The sequence below is a fragment of the Momordica charantia genome (assembly GCF_013281855.1).
Source record: "Momordica charantia cultivar OHB3-1 chromosome 5 unlocalized genomic scaffold, Mcharantia_2.0 BLBB01000005.1, whole genome shotgun sequence".
Taxonomy (NCBI): domain Eukaryota; kingdom Viridiplantae; phylum Streptophyta; class Magnoliopsida; order Cucurbitales; family Cucurbitaceae; genus Momordica; species Momordica charantia.
In genome coordinates this window covers 4234777-4251757 of record NW_028275163.1, presented here as the reverse complement: position 1 = coordinate 4251757, position 16981 = coordinate 4234777, and the positions used below count along the sequence as shown (strand labels likewise).

The 16981-nt window shown below is 34.8% G+C and overlaps 3 protein-coding genes across 4 annotated transcripts; all 3 read left to right on the top strand.

The window, feature by feature from the left end:
• Positions 1-508: 508 nt before the first annotated feature.
• LOC111009406 (alpha/beta-Hydrolases superfamily protein) lies at positions 509-5767 on the top strand. 2 transcript variants are annotated; one of them, XM_022282476.2, is made up of 10 exons: positions 509-648; positions 746-1095; positions 2025-2101; positions 2384-2489; positions 2680-2772; positions 2867-2932; positions 3768-3913; positions 4660-4768; positions 5014-5078; positions 5300-5767. In XM_022282476.2, the coding sequence occupies exons 2-10, from the start codon at positions 844-846 to the stop codon at positions 5445-5447; spliced, it is 1062 nt and encodes a 353-aa protein (XP_022138168.1). In that variant the 5' UTR covers positions 509-648; positions 746-843; the 3' UTR covers positions 5448-5767. The 2 variants fall into 2 exon arrangements, with proteins under 2 accessions (XP_022138168.1, XP_022138169.1); XM_022282477.2 differs by having other exon boundaries at positions 530-642.
• A 1385-nt stretch (positions 5768-7152) lies between these two features.
• On the top strand, positions 7153-9542 carry LOC111009469 (uncharacterized). The gene has a single exon (XM_022282555.2). It carries the CDS (start codon positions 7519-7521, stop codon positions 9250-9252), a length of 1734 nt encoding a protein of 577 aa, XP_022138247.1. The 5' UTR covers positions 7153-7518; the 3' UTR covers positions 9253-9542.
• A 1553-nt stretch (positions 9543-11095) lies between these two features.
• LOC111009474 (SNARE associated Golgi protein family) lies at positions 11096-15619 on the top strand. The gene is made up of 9 exons (XM_022282562.2): positions 11096-11393; positions 13606-13667; positions 13757-13811; positions 13881-13979; positions 14064-14150; positions 14231-14347; positions 14586-14678; positions 14759-14789; positions 15186-15619. Exons 1-9 carry the CDS (start codon positions 11310-11312, stop codon positions 15374-15376), a joined length of 819 nt encoding a protein of 272 aa, XP_022138254.1. The 5' UTR covers positions 11096-11309; the 3' UTR covers positions 15377-15619.
• Positions 15620-16981: the final 1362 nt, after the last annotated feature.

Below are 16981 nucleotides of genomic sequence, written 5' to 3'. Positions count from 1 at the left end.
TTTAATTATTTTTTTTAGTACAACTTTATTTTTATTTTTAAGAATAGAGTAATTAATTATTAAGCACATGATATATCTTAATTGTAATAAGTCAACAAACAATTGCAAAGAGTTGAAATCTTCCCACCCAACCAAACTTATATCTAATAAATTTCTAAAACTTTTAATTTTATGTCTAACAAATTTATAACTTATTCTACGTCTTTTAAAATATATGGATTTATTAGACAAAAGCAAGATAAATTTATTGTAGTTTAAATACTATTTTGTTAAATGTAATTTCGACTTTTGTTTATTTTCATTCATATATTTTTAAAACGTCTATTTTGATTTATGTACTTTCAACTTTTGTAAATAGTAGTCCATATACTTTTAAAATGTAAATTTTGATTTCGATATATTTAAAAAGGATCATTTTATTAATTTTATTTTTTTCATTTTATAATGATCATAATTTGAACCCTTAATATTGTTGAAATTGAAATGTTTCAAAACAATATCTGTTAGGGCAGGGCAGGTATTATGGATAATATTTAATTACGACGCCACGCCACGCCACAAATTGAGGGAAACAGCTACGCGCTTGTTTTCAGCGCGTGGGATGCGTTGCTTCATTTCTCTCCGTCTCGGCGGGGAACAGAGGTACAGGTAGAGCTCAAGGCCCTCTTTTTTCCTCTTCTCATGGCGATCCAGCCCAATCTGAACCAACCCATCTTCCATTACTTGTAATTTTCGTCTTCTGCAGATCACCCTCCTCCATTTTCGACAGAAACAGAACAAATCAATGTCATAAATTCACAACGGCAATGGTTTCGATTGGATTTGGGGCCTGTGAAATCTGACATGAATCTCTCGCTTTCATCTTCCTCTCCCTCTTCACTGCCTTCCGCTGCAGCATCCCCTTCTTCCCCATCTTCTTCTTCAACCACATCATGGCTCTCCGGCATAGTCCGTGGCCGTACCGATAGGTCCGGGAGCATGAAACTCTCAGCCAACTCTGCCTCCGGCTTTCTACCTGCGGATCCTCCTGGTCCCGTCGTTAGGAAGAATCACTTCCGTGGGTTGCTCTTCAAGTACGGTCCTAAGTCAATTCAGGTCCGTGGATCTTTCATTGTAGACGTAACTAGAATTGGGATCCTAATATTTACTTGCTGTGCTCTTCGTTTCCTTAATTTGATGATGGGTTGCTTTAGAAATGATGATGTCGATTTAGAATATTCTCATTTTGCAAACTTGCGTGGTGGTGTGTAAATTCCCCAACAATCCCTTTTAGTCTTTCTTCATTTGCGAGAAAGTCCATAAGGTTATTCAAAAACTTCGGTGTTAAAGCTTCAGTTATTCGTGTAGTCTTGCAATTGTTGGGAGGAAGTGATGAACATCTCTTCGGATTTTTAGGCCTCTGAGTGTCACTGTATTGAAAATTTTCTGCTGTATGTATTGGTATGTTTGCCGTGGTTTTGGTACAGTACATTCTCATTACTTGTAAGTTTCAGTTAATCTTCTGTATAGAGCATTCTCCTCTTGGTATACTATTTGTGGTCGTTCGTTCTGTGTGATTGTAATGTTTGAAGTATCATTACCTGGTTACATGGCCACTTAACCTGAAGCACATTAAGTGTTTCTGGTCATTGATTGAGTTCTTAACTTCTTGTTATTGTCTCATCATATTAGTCGGTATAGACTGGAGTTACAACATTGCCCAATTATGACAGATAATGAATATCAGGATTTTGTAATGTTTGACTGATCACTGTTTCCATATTCCATTTGCTTTAGAATCTCCCAGGGAGTTCAAGGACTGTTTCCACTATAAATCACAGGCTTCTAAGAAAAAATAGCACTTCTAGTAAGATTTGTTTATGAATATGCCTTTATGCTTTGCAAAGATATGGGGATCATATGCTCCCTGCTACTAAGATTTGATTCCATTTCCTGGTTTCGTGACCAGAATAAACTCCTGTATTCCTTGTTATGACATTTATTTTCTGCATGATACCTTGTTAACCGTGTCCTTCCCTATGCAGGTTGCATTTAAGACAGGCGATTTCAAACAGCAAGTCATATTCATTGGTGGATTGACAGATGGCTTTATGGCAGTAGAGTATGTTTATATTGAGTCTTTCTGCAATTATACCTTTCATTTGCTTGACTTATGGGCCTAAATTAAATTCACAGAAACTATTTCCCATTTCCTTTCAATTATTATCAAAATACTCACCGATAATGTTGATGTGGATTGACTGATTGGTTTCTTCAATATACACACCTATAATATTGATGAAAATTAGAGAAATTGATTTCTGATGTTGTATGGTCTGGAAGTACAGTTCCTGACTTACCTTTTGGTTTTGTTAAGAAATGTGATTTTCTACTTGTTCTGCAGGTATTTGGAACCTCTTGCAATTGCATTGGATAAAGAAAAATGGTCACTTGTTCAGATACTTCTCTCATCATCCTATAGTGGATATGGTACCTCCAGCTTGCAACAAGTAAGTCGGATTAGTAAAAATTACTTTCGTTTATTCAACGAAGAAATACGACTTTCTACTTGACAAACTCTAGTATGTAGTATTCATTTTTATCTGGATTTAGAGGTTAATTAGATGACCTGAGGTGATAAGCTGTCTAGTTCTAGACTTGGAGATTCTGTCATTGTAAAAGAATCTTGATTTGATTTAGGACGCCATGGAGCTTGATCAGCTAATAAGTTATCTGATCAATAAAGAAGATTCTGAGGGTGTTGTATTACTTGGACATAGTACAGGCTGTCAGGTAATTGCTGAAAGTTCTTGAACTACAGTATAGCTGAAGTTTTGATCAACAGTCGGAAATCTCATCTAACTCTGTTTTTTGGACATTTTTACAGGATATAGTCCATTATATGCGTACAAATGCAGCTTGCTCTCGGGCAGTTCGTGGTGCCATTTTGCAGGTAATAACTTATCTCTTGTGTGCTCCCTTAGTGGAAGTCAGAAGATTCACATCTGAAAAGAAAAAAATTAGTGTTGGTGTAGAACTTCTTCCAAACTAACTGAACATTTAAACATCCAGCATTAAAATTCTGGGTTCATCCACCTAGGTTTCTGGTAGTTAAACTTCTACTTGGTGTCGCATAATAGCAAGATGAAAATGGTAGAGATTGGGGAATAAAGAATATGATTTTCTTATGTAACAAGAGTTTCCAACTTTTTTATCTGAAAGAGGGAGCTCTTATCATGATACAGTATAATATGTAAGGTTGAGTTTGATAGCATTTTTAAATAAACGGCTTTACTATTAGCTAAAAGAATTTTCAGGGTGAATTTGAGAGCACGTTTAAATAAAACGCACTTCTATTATAATTTTTAAAAATTTTGAAACAGATTTTTTATATGTAGCCAAATATCATTAAGTGAAAGGTGCTTTTAAAAGGGTCAAAAGCTTTAAGCGCCAATTTTGGTGCATGATATATGAGTGGTATGTTTGACCAGTACTTGTGGTGAGTTAAAAACCTAGATACTTGGTCGTGAGTTCAAATCACGATAGCTTAGGATATTAAATTATATCTTAATTGTAGGGTTGTTCAGTTATTATATCTGGTCATTCAGTTTTCCTTTATAATAGCATAACTGGTAAGCTTTCTTGATGCCCATGGTTATAAAAATGAAGGAGTTATTTGCCACTTGGCACTAAAAAATTTGTAGTCAACTTCTTTAAGATAGTATCTAGTTCCTTCTATGGATGCACGTAGTTTTCTAGGTGTTTTTGAGTCTTGTTTACATGGTCAGGCTCCAGTTAGTGATCGAGAGTATAGAGCGACTCTTCCTGAAACAGCAGCCATGATTGACTTGGCTTCAACTATGATTAGTGAAGGCAGAGGACTAGAACTTATGCCAAGAGATGCGGACCCATCTTCTCCAATAACTGCCAATAGGTGAGTATGAGATCAAAATGTCTTTATTTATTTTGAAGTGAGTTGGAAGTTGGGTTGGTCGTCAGAAAGTGTGAAAGTTGAACCTGTTACCATCTCCTTTTTGGTGTAAGAGACATTTTATTGAACAACGATAGAAATTAGGGTGGGAGCTAGAAATCTTCTTAAGGGGGGACAAATTTACAGGCTAACCTTTTATATATATGTATAATTTTTCAATTCTAAAATTATGAGGGGAGAAATTAGACGAAAACTACAAAATCATTAGTATTTTATATATACTTTCTGAATCGTGACAAAATAAGACGGGTTAATTGCCTCTCTCCCTCCTTCCTTCTTTGCACCATGCCAGATAGGTATCATGCAAAGAATCCAACCAAAGCAGAAAAAAAAACCCTTTAGGTCAGGTAGGAATTTGAACAGGAGTAATTACAAAATTTATGCCCAATATATACCACCTATAGGCTATGTGCAAAACCATACTCTTTAAACTCCAGAAAATATCCTAAAAAATTCGTGTATTCCTTTTCATCCAAGCAGCCCACAAAGCTGTGCTGCACAATTCCTCCAGAAAATTTATTCCCTTTGAGGTTCGCCTATCTCACCAAACAGAAGCTGCACTTTCACTATCTTTTGTTATTGTTTCTGTTCTGTGCCACCTTGTATTATTATTATTTTAAAATTTGTGGTGTGTTTGATTAATGTTTTTCAAGATTGCAATTCTTAATTCTACTATTAGCTACTTGCAGGTATTATTCCCTTTGCTCGTACATGGGGGATGATGACATGTTCAGCTCTGACCTTACTGATGACCAGCTGAGAATGAGACTGGGCCACATGGCTAACACACCGTGCCAGGTCTGCATGCATAGTTCTCGCTATCTCTCTCGCTCTCTCTCTAGCCTATCCGAGTGGAGAAATGGCTCTTAAACCGTGTTTATTGCAATAAAAGTTTCATGCATGATATTTAAGACTTGAATATAAAGAATTTTCAATTTTCGAACAATGTAAAGTTGCTGCTTTTCTTTCGGACTGAAAATCGTAAAGCTGAAGCCATCATCTTTTTATGTTATCGCTAATGGTGGCGTTCATGTTAATTGTAGGTCATCTATTCCATGGGTGATGAATATGTGCCAGAATATGTGGATAAGAAGGCATTGGTTGTTAGGTAAACTACAACCTCTTGTTACATATACTTCTTTGGTGTCAATAAATTTAAAGTCCATTGTTTGTGGGTGGGTTCACACTAAACAATGGGATTCACCGATTAACTCTATCAATACTTCATGAGAAATCAAAGTCTTCGGGTTTTAGGGGAAGCATAGTCGCCGCCTTACTTTGCTTTTGATTCTTAACGAATAATGTTGTTGTTGTTATGAGGTGATGCAGATTGTGCAAATCAATGGGAGGTGCAGAGAAAGTTGAAATTGCACATGGGAATCATTCTCTGTCTAACAGAGTTAATGAAGCAGTTGATGCCATTGTTGACTTTGTGAAAAGGGAGGGTCCTAAGGGGTGGGATGATCCATGGCATTAGTTTTCATTCATCTGCCTGCTACTCACTGTGGCTTCTTAGCTTTTTTTTTTTTCTTTTTTTACTGCTTTTAAATTTTACTTCCTTTTCTCCTTGTTGCATTTGATCATATCTCCATATTGAGATGGGTTTAGATTCTGAAATCTGAAGAGTATTACTTTAATGGGTACGAAAGATTCTCAGAGAGAGAGTTGGAATTCTTCTTCTGTTGTTCTGTCCATAACTTTGGTTACTATTTACACAGAGCTTACAATAAGCTACAAGACTGGTTTTTGTGTCAGTATTATATGCATATATAAAGATTCCAGATTAATTCATTTAAACCAATGGAGGTTAAATCATACTTCTCCATTCCTATATTTTGTCTCTCTATTTTTTAGAGATTAATTTTGGTTTTTGTATTAATTATGTTATTTCAAATAGTGAATGAAGTTAACTGATTTTGGATTAATTTTTCATTTGAATTGATACCGTTTATTTAATAAAAGATAAAGGCGTTAAAAGTAGAACTAGTTTAATAAGATACTAATATATAGGTTAAAGTACAATAAAAATTAAAATTAAAATTAAAATCAAACTAAACTTTACTATTTGTTTATACAAAAACTCATATCTTAAACATCTCAAAAATATTATTTGGGTAAACACTCATCAATATTTTGAACGGAAAGTTGATATGACATAATTTAGAACGACATGGCACGTGACGTATCTTTTTTTAAAAGAAGGTTATGGCAAAATCGGGTATAATTTGACTTTTTTCCCTTCAAAAAAACAATAATTTCTTTTACATCTCTATTTTTTATTAGGAGTATTTTTTAAATGTTTATTCTAGTAGAGATATTGAAAATTTTTAAAGGATGAAAATATTACTTGAGTGGTTTTTTTAATTTTTAATTTACCCTATATATTTTTTAGTACAACATGGAGGTGGGGGATCGAATTCAACCTCTTGATTTTGAGATATATGTCAATTATCGTTGAGCTAGATTAATTTGATTAATGGAAGAGAATCGTTTATTCATTTTTAATTGTTTTTTTTTTTTTTTGAGAAAAAGAAATTGGATCATAAATTTATTACCATGTCAATCCCACTATCCATCTTTGGCCGGAGCCACCGGTGGACCCACGTGGCCAGCAATGGTTGGTTCTTTTATAATAACTCTCACCCATTTTCAAATTAACAAATTATTAATTTTTGTGTGGTGTATTTATTTACATGAATACTTTTATTACCTGTTACGTAATTAATTCCAACTGCCAAGGTAGGTGTAATTTTTCGAAATATCCCACTAGTTTAATTTATTTAAAATATACACAAGATAATTCTATTTAATCAAATAAAAGCAACCAAAATTGTTGCTTTTTAACCGGGTCGGATTCTGCCGTAAATCTATACGGTCCTCCTTGGGCCCGGAACCCGATAAGAAACATATGGCATGGGGTACACGTGGCAACCTACAATCTCGGAATCCTCATGCATTAATAAAATCAATAAAAAATCCAAAAACGAGCGAAATGACGAAAACACCCCTACTGAAGGTCCCTTCAATAATTGTGCGTTGGGAATGAACGTTGTGCATTTGTCGGTGCACCGCGTTGCTGTGGAAACGGTAGTTTCGGAAAGGACCCAGCGGGGTAAAACCGTCCATTCACAAAATTGTCTTTTCCCCAAGCTCCGCCCCATAATTCTCTCTGTTTTCTCCCGACAGAAGAGGAAAAGAAAGACAAAAGAAAACCTTTTTACTTCAATAATTTAATTCCTCCCCCTCTTTTTTCCGTCTAATTTTTGCCCAAATTTGTTTGTAATTAGTTACCATTTCTAAAAATTTATAAAATTTGGAGAAGAAGAACAGCAAGCGGGGAAGAAGAAGCATCTGCATTTCGCCTAATCTTCCTTCTGCTGAAGAACAATCCTTAAAAAAAGCAAAAACAGAGAGATCTCTGGCTTTTTCGAGTAAGCCCCGTAAGTAAAAATCCGTTCTTTTTGCTTTGTTTTTTCGTTTTGTGTTTTGTTCTATCGAGAAAGGAAATCTTTAGCTTTTAGAAAGGAGAAGAAGGGGGATTTTTTCTGATGCCGGAAAAGGGGTTGCTTCCGGTGACGTCAAATTCATGGCTTCCGAGGGCTTCTCCTTTGTTGCATTACCGATTTGGGGTTCTAACGGCGTTGATTCTTCTAAGTATGTTGGTTCTTTGGAGCATCGATGGCTGCACCATTGAAACCTTCATCAAAACTTGGACCTCCCCACAGGATTTCTTCTCTGTTTCTTCCAATTTCACCTCCTACAAACCCGAAAATTACCCCAAATCCGTCTTGATCGAACCCGTTCCGCCGCTGAAAAACTCCACCGAACCGGCGGTTTCCGATGGGTCTGTTTCTGATTGGTTTTCAGCTGGGATTGAGCCGAATTTTACCTCGAATCTTCTCGCTCTGTGGATGGCCCCCGGCGGCGAGCCTTGCCGGGACTCGCAGACGGCGGAGATCGCCATCGCCGGGATGGAAGGCTCGGAAATGGTGAAGCTTTCTACAGGGGACGTTCATGAGTTCCAATTTCAAGCTCTGGATGAATCTGGAAACCCTCATTGTTTGGGGGGAGACTATTTTGAAACTGATCTCTCCGGCGATTTGTGGAAATCTCGGCCGTTTGTTAAGGATTTCGGTAATGGGTCTTACTCGTTTACGCTTCAGGTGCACCCTGATTTCGCAGGAGAGTACAATCTCACTGTCATTCTTCTGTTTCGACATTTCGAGGGGCTTAAGCTTTCCCCGACGCGATTCGCCTACGATCGGGAGCTTCGGAGAATCAGGGTCCAGTTCTACAAGACGGCAGTTGTGTTGCCGGAGATTAAGAGCTGCCGGAGCTCTGATTTTAGAAGAGAGATTTGGAGCGGGCGGTGGACTCGGCAGGGGAGGAATGACAGCTGCGAGATCAGCGATGACGGTCGGTACCGATGTTTTCCGCCGGATTATCCTTGCCGGAGGCCTTGGTGTAATGGGTCGTTGGGTTTGTTGGAGAGCAATGGGTGGGTTTACTCTGCTCATTGTTCGTTTCAGATGTTTTCTACTGGTTCTGCTTGGGATTGCTTGCAGGGTCGATGGATTTTCTTTTGGGGCGATTCGAATCATGTCGATACGATCAGGAATCTCCTCAACTTTGTCTTGGATTTGCCCGAAATCCCCTCGGTTCCGAGGCGATTCGATAGGAATTTCTCCAACCCGAACAATCCATCTCAAACCGTTCGCATTACCAGCATCTTCAATGGGCATTGGAATGATACACAGAACTACGAAGGTCTAAATTCCTTGAGAAATGAAGGGTTCAGAAATCTTCTGTACAAGTACTTCTCAGAAGAAACCGTTCCCGACACAATCATCATGAACTCGGGCCTCCACGATGGCGTTCACTGGACTAGTATCCGAGGTTTCTCCGTTGGGGCAGCCTATGCTGCATCCTTTTGGAAGCAAGTTTTGGAATCCATCAAGCAAAGGGGATTAGTAGCCCCGAAAGTGTTCTACCGAACCACAGTCGCAACCGGTGGATACGCTCGAACGCTCGCGTTCAATCCCTACAAAATGGAAGTGTTCAACTGGGTGGTGCTGGAGAAGTTTAAGGGATCGGGGGTCATCCACGGCGTGATCGACAACTTCGACATGACATTCCCCTGGCATTTCGACAACCGGTGCAACGACGGAGTCCATTACGGGCGAGGCCCGGCCAAGATGAAATGGAGGGACGGCGAAATCGGGCACCAGTATTTCGTAGACCTGATGTTAGCTCATATACTTCTCAATGCCCTCTGCGTTTGATTCATCCATACCAATTGAGAGGAAGAACATAACTGGAAGTCCATTTTTTTAGTTAGATTCACAACATTCTTTGGTAGCTTAAAAATGGCCATTAATGGAGGATTTATCCAAGCTGATATTGAAGAACTGATACTGGTTCTGTGATGAACTACAGAAGCAGCAGCAAATAGTTGGTATTGCTCTGTAAATTTTGGTGGGTGAGTGGTGAAATTTTATTTGTAGTAAGACAGGCTATAATAATAATTATGATTTTAATATATATATATATATATACATCATCTTGGTAATAATGTATAATTTCTTTATTTTTGTTTAGAATTTTGGGATTTTGGTAGGATGGTTGTCTGTTGAAGCTGTTGGTTATTTTGGGTTAGGGAAAAATTTGTATGTAGAAAAACATCTGTTGGTATTGTACTTTCTTTTCTTTGAACAAATTAGGAGGGAGAGGATGGAGATTCGAACTTGTAGAAAATAATAAGTAACTCATTAATTTGTTGAGTTATGTTCATGTTAGAGTCAAATTAAATTTTATCAATGAACATTAACATTATATTTTACCCAATATTAAATTTTGTAAGAAATCTCTCAATTAATTCTACGCCACAAGATTAGTTAGATTAATATTGGGTAAAATATATATAAAATAAGTTTATCCCATAACAAAAATGAATATTAAAATATTGATAAATGGAAGCACAATGGTCAATTAGTTAATTCAACGTTCCTAAATAAAAATTTGATTGGGTGGAAGTTCAACGAGTCTCCCATGTCACCAAATTATCGTATTCGGGAAAAAAAAAAAAATTTTGGTGAATTTGTTTTTTCAATTTTTAAAAGACGGACAGTGCACTAAAGTCAAAATAATAATAATGATAATAATAATAAATTATTAGTTTATTTCAATCACCTGTGGAATCCACTTTATTTCTTTTATTAAAGGGATAAACTTGAGTAGGGTTTTTCAAATTTAGTATATTTTCAAAATGGTTTTTTATCCTTTTTTCTATAAGAAAAACGTAACCATTTTCATCCTTATTTTGAAACTTTTTACATAAATTATACTGAACTATTTAATATAGAGTCATGATTATATTTTAATAAACATGTTGAATTTATCATCGTGTTGAAATTGTGATACAAAAAAGAGATTAAAAATAAAATTAAATGATCAAAAGGCATCACTTTTTTTGAAGTATAGAGGTCCAAACAAATATTCTAAAAGTACAGAAACTAAAGTAAATATAAGTTAAAAAATGTAGGAACAACTATCATCGATTGACTCATTGATTCAAATGAGCCAAGTTAAATCAATATAGGAGCAGCTATCATCAATTGGCTCATTGATTTAGCCAAATCGAGCATGTCTCATTAAGACACCTATCTTTGACCAAAAAGTCATGAGTTCGAATCTCCACCTCATATGTTGTATTAAAAAAAGTCAAAACGATTTATAGGAGAATGAGTTAAAATCTTGTAATGATCACATGTCCTATGTATTTCCTTAGCAATCAAATGTATTGAGTTTAGTTTATTTTTTCTTTTTTTTTTTTGACAAAAATTAGTTGGTGGTTGTCGTGGAAATTTCAAATACATATAATTTAAGAGTTAATCCGAAACATATTAGTTGATCTAAACATAATATAGTTTGTTTGATTAATAGATAAGTCGTGGGTTCGAATCCTCCCACATATATTCTTGTCTTAAAAATTTTGAAAGTTTAAAAATGAACCTAAACCTAGAAAGTAATTAACCTAAAAAGTAATTAAGGACTAAAATAAAGATTTAAAAAGATGGAAAACTAAAATTAAAAGAAAAAAATCTGAAAATTGAAAATATATATTATAGGAAAAGGAAAGGACAACGGAGAAGTAGAAGCAAGAGATGAGAGGACGTTCTTATCCAAATCTTTAATCATGGCCGACGCGGCGGAGGGACTGAGATAGATCGGAGAGCCACCGCGTCCGATGGCCTGCCGGAGATCCGATTGATTCTCTGAAAGAAGCTCGCCGGAGAGAAGGGGGATAAAATTCCGGCGGATCTAGGGTTTTCAATTTCCGATGGCTTTTTTCTTCAGAATCGGCTTCCTCATCCTCCTCGTCGCCGCCGTTGCCACCGCCTGCTTCACTCTCCCTCTCCAAAAGGTCCCCTTTACTTCTTTTTTTCTGCTCTGTTTCCGTTGCTTCATCTGTAAAATTGCCTCCTGTTTTTGTTTAATACTATTTTATTAACTGTAATTTCAGCTTTATTTTTATTTCAATTTTCAATTATAATCCTTTAATACAATATATTATGATTATGTTTCAAGAAATTACGAATTGTATTGTGTTAAAATTGTAATTTAAACAATCATACAATCATAATAAAAGTATAGAAACTGGATCGGTAAAAACTAGAAGTAGAGAGACTAAAATAGATTTTTTAAGGTAAAAAAGTGAAACTATATTACCAAAATGGTATTGGAAACTTTTTTTTTTTGTTTTTTTTTTTGCATTTCATCACGTGGGAATTTAAACCGGGAGAAAATTACTTCAATAAATTTATATACTATTTTATGATGTATTTTATTTTGAGCCTTCACATTTTCATCTTCGTAATTTCAAAACCTCAGTTACTTTATTTTACTTTCATAACGTTAATTTGTACCATAAAAAAAAAATTATTTATTTTGGTGAGGGTCGCCAATTACACATTTCATTTTTCGTGGTTTTTTTAATTAAAAAACAACATATTATAAAGACTAATTATGTAAAATGTCATTGCTTAAGTTGTTTTAATTTTACCTTCAATATCTTCGATGATTGATGATCTACTCCAATATTTTATTTTATTTTTTAAAAAAAAAAACTAGCAAATTTTATTAAAATGTCTATCAAACTTAAAAGGTGTAGGTACTGATGTGGAAAATTTTAAAACATAAATAAAATTGAATCTATTACTTGCATTTAAATTATTTGTTCAACAAATGCTTTTACCATAGCCAAATTTCCTCTTCTTCAATTTAACTTCATGAATTTGCATAGCCACATTTTGTTGCTCGACTTTAACTCAAATTGATTCGTGAAGTTGATTAAATTAATAACTTAGGCTAAAGTGAGCATCATTGACACATATCTCAAATCAAGAGTTTGAGAATTTTACTCCTCATCCCATGTTATCCAAAAAAAAATTAATAACTTAGGATTTAAGACGATATAAAACAAAAGAGTAAACAAAAATTAGATGAAATAAGGTTGACGAGCCGAAAAATATGATAAATTGAATCGACGAAATACATTTGAATTTGATATTTTTTAAAGAAAAGTCAAAGATAGAGGTTTTTTTAGAGGGGGAAAAGAGAAAAAGTTATAGAGAGAAATTTTTAGACAAAACAAAGACAAAAGTAAGAGAGGGAGGTCAAGAGAGAAACAAAGAGAAGTTGGGGTGAAAAATTTTAAAGAGGGAGAAAATGAGAGAGAAAATTTAGAGAAATAAATGGAGAAAAAATTAGAGAGAGAGAAAGGGAGAGAAGTTTTAGAGAGAGTAAGGAGGAATTGAGAAAAGTTAGAGAAAGAAGAGAAAAAAGATTTAGAGGGAGAAAAGAGTTAAGAAATTTTAAAGAGAAATAATTTGAGGGGTAGAAGAACGTGATTGATTCATGATTCTACACTATAGGATGTATGAGAGAATTCGAAGAACTCAAGTTCAAATATGTATCAAATGGTTATTAGAGTATAGCGACATTTTTTTTAACTGAGCTTTCATATTGAGATTTATCTCAATGAATATATGAAGGACATACAAAAAAACGAGCCCAACAAAAAAAGACCGGTTGATATCAAAGAGCTCAAATCCAAAAGAATAACACTTAACTTAGAATTACAAAAGTCCTTCAAAACTGACACACACGAGGAATTAAATCTAATAATTTCAAACCTCCTCCAGAGACCTCTCGACCCCTTAAAATTAGCTATGCCTTTTTTATGTCAAACACCCCTACAGAATAGTAAAAAAAAAAAACTTGCCACAACAGCCTTCCTCTATACTGAAACGGGGGTAGAGCAACACTTCCTCCATCATCGCTCTACACCCCTGGCAAGGAAATCCCAAAGACCTCCAAGAAATGAATTCAAATAGGTCGAACGCAGCACCACAGAATACGGTCAAGATACATTGTAGCTCGAAGAAGTAGCTCGTAGCGACCATATTGAATAATTTTTTTCTCCATCGGACCACCGATCCGATGATTAAACCATGTCGAGCCACAATACACAGAGCAGTGAACCTATGAAGTCCCTTTCTTACTTATACCTTAGTTATTTGCTTTCTTCCCAAAGATTAATTTATAAAGCAAAGCAGCAACATTGTTCTCTTCAGATTTTGAAGCATTTCTTATTATGGGTTCATCATGATCTTGGCCTCTGGGGTCCAGTTGTCCTGTGAGTCTCAAACTCCACCCACTTTGATTCTCAACTTGTCGAAATTCAATCACAATATCCACAATTCTTATGAGTGTTGTTAAATGCAGGGCTGTTGCATACATTCCACTCACAATCATGGCTGTTCCAGCCTCAATCCTGACTGTAAGATTAAAAACTTTAATCAAGTTTTTTAAGCCATCATTAAGTTTTAATCTGCATTTTCTGTCTCAGCTTGGGGGAGGTTACTTATTTGGGTTGCCCATTGCCATCGTTGCTGATTCTGTTGGTGCAACTGCTGGTGCTGCTGCTGCATTTCTTCTTGGAAGAACCGTAAGTTTTTGGATTCTTTTCTTTGGAATCATACCTGTGATAGCAGCAGCAGCATTTTGTCAAGTCTCTTACTACGTCGTTTAGATCGGGAAATCGTTCGTTATCTCCAAGTTGAAGGACTATCCGCAGTTTCGCTCGGTTGCAATTGCAATCCACAGATCTGGATTTAAGGTTTGTAGTTGAACTTTTGAGTGCTATTATGAGTATGATCTGTAACACGTTTCTTCAAACTTTCACTTGTTCTTGTGCAGATTATTCTGTTACTTCGGCTTGTTCCCTTACTTCCATTCAATATCATGAATTATCTCTTGTCTGTGACTCCTATTTCACTTGGGGACTACATTTTGGCTTCCTGGTTGGGAATGATGGTATCTTCTTATGCCTGTACTATCTGAGATTTAAATACCTTACGAGTTTTCATCGAAATGTTAGGATTTGTTGCAAAAAGAGGTCTACAGATAGTCATTGGTACTCGTTAGATCAATCATACTGATAGCTTAAATGGTTCTCTGAAATGTTTGTTGTTCTTGTCGCTGGGTCAAATGTTTGTTCCGTGAGATTAGTGTGCTTAACTTATTGACGTTGAAATCGTTATATCGTTTGCAGCCAATTACAGTTGGATTAGTATACATGGGAACAACTCTGAAGGATCTATCTGATGTGACTCACAGCTGGAATGAATTTTCAAAGTCTAATTGGGTAAGCTAACTTTACAGGTTCGACAGTTGTTATTATCTCCCTTTCTAGTATGATGTAAATTTGCTCTCTTGTGGACGTAGGCATTTATCATGCTCGGTCTTTTGGTATCTGGTAAGTGCTACTTCGCTCACGCTCGCATATATAACGATATTTAGTTCCTTAACGCACTTGCTTGTGTTAAAGATCTCACATTGGAAAGATAAGAGGTCTAACGAAAGTTTATAATAGACATTGACTACTCTTCTTATTGTCAATTGGTCGAAAAGATGGAACCCCATAATATTAATATGGTATCAAAGTCCAAGAAACTCAGGTATTCAATCCAAAAATAGAATTTGGCCAAGGTTGATGAACCAAAAAGTGTCTCCTAGATAAGGGACCTAACAAAAGTTTATAGAATAGAGAAGGCAGCTCCAAACCTCCCCGTCTGTATTAAGCATCAAATTTTTATCCTTGCTAGTGTTGACAACATGAAGAACCTTAAATTATTTTTCTTCGAATTGGCAGTGGTTCTAATAGTTTGCATCACACGAATTGCCAAATCTGCTCTAGAGAAAGCTTTGGCCGAAAACGAGGATTACAACGATTACGATGATATCGCTTCGGCTCAGCTACCTGTTGTTGCGGTTGCTCCTTTAGATCTGAAGCAGCCTCTGATAATCAAGATAGAACCAACTGAAAATAGCCATGAAAAATAAGGTCATGTTCTTGATGAACCATTTTGGTTCCTTCCACAATTACTGAGAATAACTTTTGATCTGTACATAAACTTAGGGACTTGATTATCTCCATTTGTAGAAGAAGCTTGATTTCTTTTGGCTTAGCAGTGGATTGTTAGAGTAGCTTCTGTCTTCAGGATGAATGAATATCATCATAATTATTGTAGGCAGTCCCTAAACTTTTGAATCATCCTAGGAAAAAAAATTAGCAAAATTTTAACAGAGTTCATCTCTTCAATGTGTGTTCAAAAGTCCGAGTTGATATGAAAGTCACTTGGGATGCAAACATGGTCCTACATCGATATTAGAAATAGGGGGTAATATTTTCATGGATATCGGGAAAATGTTCAACTTGGTTCATAATATTTTTAAAGTTTCGATTTCATTTGTTGTGTGCTAATTCTTTTTTCTATCAGCCTTTGTTGCAACAAAAGTTTGGATAGATAAAATTATGATGTAGTATCAAATAGTATCCTATGTTTTGATTTGATGAGATAGAAATATCACTGCGTGGTATCCTTGATCCAAAATTGTTTGTTATTAAAAAGTTAGTACACTAATAATAATTGAAAAAAGGAGACAAAATTTAAAAATATCCAAACATTAGAGATTCAATTATACATTAGCTTATTTTTATTAGGTAAAATCTAAAAGTAAAATCACGTGCCTGTAGACTCTAATAGGTATAAATATTATTTTGGTCCATATAGTTTGTTTCGTTCATTTTTGTTCATATATTTTCAAAATATCTAGTTTAGCATTGTATTTTTAATTTTTATTCATTTTAGTCCATGTAAAATATCCATTTTCGGTCACTTCTATTTTGTTTTTATCTATCATAATTTTAACGTAACATTCCACTCACTAAATTTTTTGAAATGTAACATAATTTTGTATTAAAGAGTCTACATCTTTTTATAAAATCTATGTTAAAATTTTACAAATAGAGACCAAAATAATCAATTTTTTAAAAGTATAATAATCAAAAGGAACGTTTTGAAAGTATAGAGACTAAAATGAACCATAATTAAAAGAAAAATAAATGTTGAAAATAACACCGATCAAAATGAATCAAAACAAAATATATGAACCAAAATAGTATCACTAATGATTTATTCATATACATAATTTTAGTTGAACTAGCAACGTAGTGTTAATAATATTAACAATAGAGTTTAAATAAAACAAAATCCCAAACTACTGGATCAAATTAAACTAAATATATGTTTTAACCTGTATTTAAGTGTATTTCTAATTTGGTTTATAATATTTTAAAAGTTTCAATTAACTATCTTATGTATTTTTTTTTTTTTTTCAATTAAGTTGTTATATCGCCATAACTAAGTATTAGATGAATCACGGTATATCAATTTTAAAATAGTAATTTTTATGAGTTTATCAATTGTTAGTATACCAACACTTTAACGTGTCAATTTTCTATAAGTTACAACATACTAGGTCATATAAAACTAGTAAATAGCATGTCTCTATTTCATCAAATTAAAATATAAAGTACTTCTAACTTAACTAACAAGGAGTAGTTCCACGTTATATCATCGGATTTTTTTTCAATTAATTTTAACA

Coding starts and splice junctions, on each gene's coding strand:
- LOC111009469 (XM_022282555.2), top strand. CDS start 7,519: ATGCCGGAAAAGGGGTTGCTTCCGGTGACGTCAAATTCATGGCTTCCG.
- LOC111009474 (XM_022282562.2), top strand. CDS start 11,310: ATGGCTTTTTTCTTCAGAATCGGCTTCCTCATCCTCCTCGTCGCCGCC. Junction 14,348..14,585: donor CTTCCTGGTTGGGAATGATG/GTATCTTCTTAT, acceptor TATCGTTTGCAG/CCAATTACAGTTGGATTAGT. Junction 14,790..15,185: donor GCTCGGTCTTTTGGTATCTG/GTAAGTGCTACT, acceptor TCGAATTGGCAG/TGGTTCTAATAGTTTGCATC.
- LOC111009406 (XM_022282476.2), top strand. CDS start 844: ATGAATCTCTCGCTTTCATCTTCCTCTCCCTCTTCACTGCCTTCCGCT. Junction 4,769..5,013: donor TGGCTAACACACCGTGCCAG/GTCTGCATGCAT, acceptor TGTTAATTGTAG/GTCATCTATTCCATGGGTGA. Junction 5,079..5,299: donor AAGAAGGCATTGGTTGTTAG/GTAAACTACAAC, acceptor GAGGTGATGCAG/ATTGTGCAAATCAATGGGAG.